A 4,503-nucleotide genomic window follows, 5' to 3' on the forward strand; every position below is an offset into this window, starting at 1 on the left:
GGAAAATCTGAAGGGTCACGCACCTATTATCTGGACACCGCAAGCGACGGCGGCAAGCGACGACATTCTAAGAGTCGAAGCGGACGCTAGCGCAGGCTACCCTATTGGCGCATCCACGGATCGGCGTCCCTTTTGCGCTTACGTGCGATACTTCGGATTTCTCCGTCGGAGCCGTTTTACAACATACACAGACAATGAATGGGAGCCGCTAGGTTTCTTTGCGAAGAAGCTGACCGCTACGGAAGCGAACTATAATGCTTATAATAGAGAACTTTTAGCAATATATTTACCAATTAAGTATTTTAAACATATGGTAGAAGGTTGAAAATTTATAATTTTCATGGACCATAAGCCAATCACATTCGCCTTCCAACTGAAACCAGAGAAATGTTCTCCGAGACAATTTAGGTATTTCGATTTCATTGGACAATTTTCAACTGACATCAGACATGTAGCCGGTAAGGACAACATGGTTGCAGATGTTTCGTCCAGAATTGACGAGATAGAAGAATTCCTAAAATATGAAGAGCTGGCTAAAGCACAGGAGACAAACAAGGAACTTCAAACGTGTTTGCGCGAAGATGGGTTCTACGCACTACGTTTGAAGAAAGTTAGGATTCCTGGTGCAAGCAGTTTGCTTTTTTGTGATGTGTCGACGTGTCCGGTGAGACCTTTTATTACGAAAACATTTCACCGCGCCGCTGTTGTCACAGTCCATAGACTGGTGCATCCAGGAATTAATGCAACGGTAAAGTTAATGTCGGATCGGTACATGTGGTCGTCAATTAAACCGAACTGTAGACGCTGGGCGCGGGCGTGCATACCGTGTCAGCGTTCGAAAGTATCTAAGCATGTGCATTCGCCGCTTGGACAATTTTCTTTCTCAGGAATGTTTGAACAAGTACACATAGACATTGTAATACTACCGGTATAGGAGGGTTACAGATATTACCTACCCTGTGTTGACCACTTCACGCGATGACCGACGACGGTGGCGCGTGCATTTTATAACGGGTGGATCGCGCGCTTTGGGACCCCTTTGCGAGTGTCAACGGACTAGGGGAGGCAATTCCAGTCCTACCTGTTTAAGCATTTAAATGAGTTAACAGGACAACGGCGTATCACCCAGCAGCGAACAGTATGGTGGAACGATTTCGCCAGTTAAAGACTGCCATTCGTTGCCACCAAGAGTTCCAGTGGACAAAGGTTTTTCCCACCATATTGCTGGGCGTATGCGCAGCCTGGCGGGAAAATATTAAGACAGCAGCAGAATTGGTGTATGGTGAGACGCTACGTTTATCTGGCGAATTTCTATCGCCACGACGAGCCGAGATCGATCACGAGGCGGCTGATTTCGTTAAAGAACTGCGTCGGTATTTCCGTGGGGTTACACAGTTTCAGGGTCCCATCATGGAGTGAAGCGGATCTTTGTATTTAAAGATTTGGCGATCACCGACGAAGTTTTCGTCAGGAACGATACTGTAAAGAGCATGTTACAGTTACCATACGATGGGCCGCTTAAAGTTGTCTCCCGAGATCCAAAGAATTTTGCTATAGATACTACGGACAAATTTGTAACGGTAACTATAGATAGATAAAAGCCAGCGTATATAGTGTCAGATACTGTTGTAAGGGAAACGATCTCATCATCGCAGGAACCAGCATCAGTACTTGTTCCGCAACAGGAGTTTAGAACTACACGCTCCGGAAGACAAGTTAGGTTTCCGGATAGATTACGTATAGCAAGAGTAAAATATTTTTAGTAACGTATACGTTAGCATTTTCAGTATTTGTCGTATAGCATAAGAAGTATTATGTATTGTATTGTAATTTACTGTTATGTAGGTTTACAGTTTTGGTGTCGTGATTTCTCAATCACTGGCGGGACGGTATTGCGGCGGCAACAGACCGACGCTACGTCGCCTTCGGTTGTCATTTGGAATGAACGACTAAATGTAGCGAAGTGTATAAGATTTGAGAGAATGTTTGGAAGTGTGTACCGAGCGTCGCGCAAAGTTTAGAGTGAAAGCGAATCGGTGAGAAAGATAAGAGAATGGCTGTGAAGAATGCGTCAGTGCGTGAATGAATATGAAAAAAGCAATCTGATTTGAGAAGCAGTAACGAGCGGACACGCGGACATCGCGAGTTTTATACCGCTTGAATAAACTGAGTTTCGTGCATCAAATTGAGTCAAGTGTGTTACTTTCCGTCACGCATCATCATCATCCTCGCTAAATTCTAATATACACAACCTCAAATTATTAATTGCGTTTTAATTATTTCCATTGTCATTCTCAGCAACTTTATATTATACTTAACATTATATGCATTTTTCATGCTTGAATATTTCTTACATTCATTTTTGTGAGGATATCGTGATATATTATGTGGACCCCCCCACCGACCGTGTCGCTGGCGATCATTTGTTTCTTCTTTTCATTTGTAACCTCTCGAGGACCAGTGCCAGTCGTGACGCCACGTGATACGCAACGCTTAATAAATCCTAACAAAGAATACCGATGTTTTGTGATTTATACCTGCGCCTGCTAACACTTACCAAACAGACATACTAATCAAATCACGTCTATCTACCCAACACCAATGAAAACAACAATGTCTTATGCACAAGCGGTAAATCATAATATGACTAATCTAGAACCCACAGACACTAATATTAATTCTAATGAAAGCATCGAACTACTAACAGAAACAATTAGTGAAATACAAAAGCTAAACAGCATCTGTAATCTAAACAAATTTTAGCTTTAGTCAAAGAACTTAATAATAGATTAAAAAATACTAATTCAATTCTTGAACAAACAATAGTTTTTGCAAAAATAATCAAGAATTACAATGTATAATACAAATAATACAAAACTAACCAGAGTTTGCATCTGGAATACCACCAGTGTCAAAAACAAAATCCAAGAATTAACTCTGTTTCTAGAAACTCACCACACTGAAGCAGTGTTAATATCTGAAACATGGCTTATTAATTCAGACATTCTCAAAATAAGGAACTATCAAACAATTAGAAAAGATAGAACAAATAAATCCAGTGGAGGAGTAGTAATAATACTACACCAAAACTTCAAATATGAAAACATAATTCAACCAGAGACTAGACCAATAGAATCTTTATTCATTAAATTACATACTAAACCAATGATCACTATCGGAGCAGTTTACAACACTCCTAAGTCAATCCCAACAAACAATCACTTAAAAAACATAATTAGCCACAACTTGCTATACCTTATAGGAAGAGACTTCAATGCACAGCATACCTTATGGAACAACAGAACTAATAACAGGTTAAGCAATTTAATTTATAATCATATGCAAAATAATACTTAACACATTATCCACAATGACACCCTTTCTCATCAAGCTCCCAGAAAAATACTATATAACTAATATCCCATCCATAGTAAACACAAAAACTATCAACGAACTCTCCTCAAACCATCTCCCAATTCTCACAGAAATTACAAGTAACTCTGCCTTCTTCTCCAACTTCACAATAAAAAAAACAAACTGGGAAATGTACAAAGCCATCTGCTCGACTTACAAAATTAATAACATCATTAATTCTGAGCAACAGATAGGTCAAGAAATTAATAGACTAACTAAATCACTAAACTCAGCAGTCAGCAAATCCACAACCACAACAGAAGCTTATATTAAAACAATTACATCAGACTTAGAACTAATCAACCTATGTAAATCCAGAAATAAATTTAGAAGAAAATTTCAAAAAACTGGGAACCCAAATTATAAAATAATTAAAAATAGTCTAAATAAACTAATACAAAATAAAATTATTCAAATAAAACAAGATAGTTAGAATCAAAAACTAGAATCAATTAGCAAAGACAAAACCAACCTAAGAACTTGGAAAAATCTCAAAGCCATGATAAAAAAAGAACATATAATACCACCTCTTACTAGCAACAAGTATATCGCATATACAGATAATGAAAAAGCCAATACCCTAGCTTCAGAATTTGCCAACATACATAATTTAACCAACGATAAGACATCACCTCATGACCAAGAAGCAATTGGCACATTATGCACAATTATAAATGATGTTGCAGTTAATACACTACCCTCACTAACACCACACAGCATATTTCAAATTATAAAAAAACTCAAAAACAATAAAGCCTCAGGTCCAGATCACATCAATTCATTTTAGTTAAAAATGGCTCCAAAAAAGATAATAGTTCAACTTTTCTACATTTTCCAAACAGCCATAAAACTCTCATGTTTCCCTACAGCTTGGAAGCATGCCAATATCATTCCATTTCCTAAACCTAAAAAGGATCCAAAAATAGCATCAAACTATAGACCAATCAGCCTACTAAGTCTATTAGGAAAAATTCTTGAAAAAATAATACTAACAGAAATTCACAATCACCTGAACAACCAAAAAATAATAATCAATGATCAGTTTGGTTTTAAAGCAGATCATTCAACAATCTTACAGCTATTAAGACT

The 4,503-nt window shown here is 38.0% G+C and overlaps 1 protein-coding gene across 1 annotated transcript; it reads left to right on the top strand.

The window, feature by feature from the left end:
• The first annotated feature begins 340 nt into the window (after nt 1-340).
• On the top strand, nt 341-1,867 carry LOC143186489 (uncharacterized). The gene is made up of 6 exons (XM_076390168.1): nt 341-891; nt 935-1,083; nt 1,133-1,381; nt 1,441-1,580; nt 1,656-1,748; nt 1,802-1,867. The coding sequence occupies exons 1-6, from the start codon at nt 341-343 to the stop codon at nt 1,865-1,867; spliced, it is 1,248 nt and encodes a 415-aa protein (XP_076246283.1).
• The last annotated feature ends 2,636 nt before the right edge of the window (nt 1,868-4,503 follow it).

Source organism: Calliopsis andreniformis, unplaced genomic scaffold (assembly GCF_051401765.1).
Source record: "Calliopsis andreniformis isolate RMS-2024a unplaced genomic scaffold, iyCalAndr_principal scaffold0001, whole genome shotgun sequence".
Lineage (NCBI taxonomy): Eukaryota > Metazoa > Arthropoda > Insecta > Hymenoptera > Andrenidae > Calliopsis > Calliopsis andreniformis.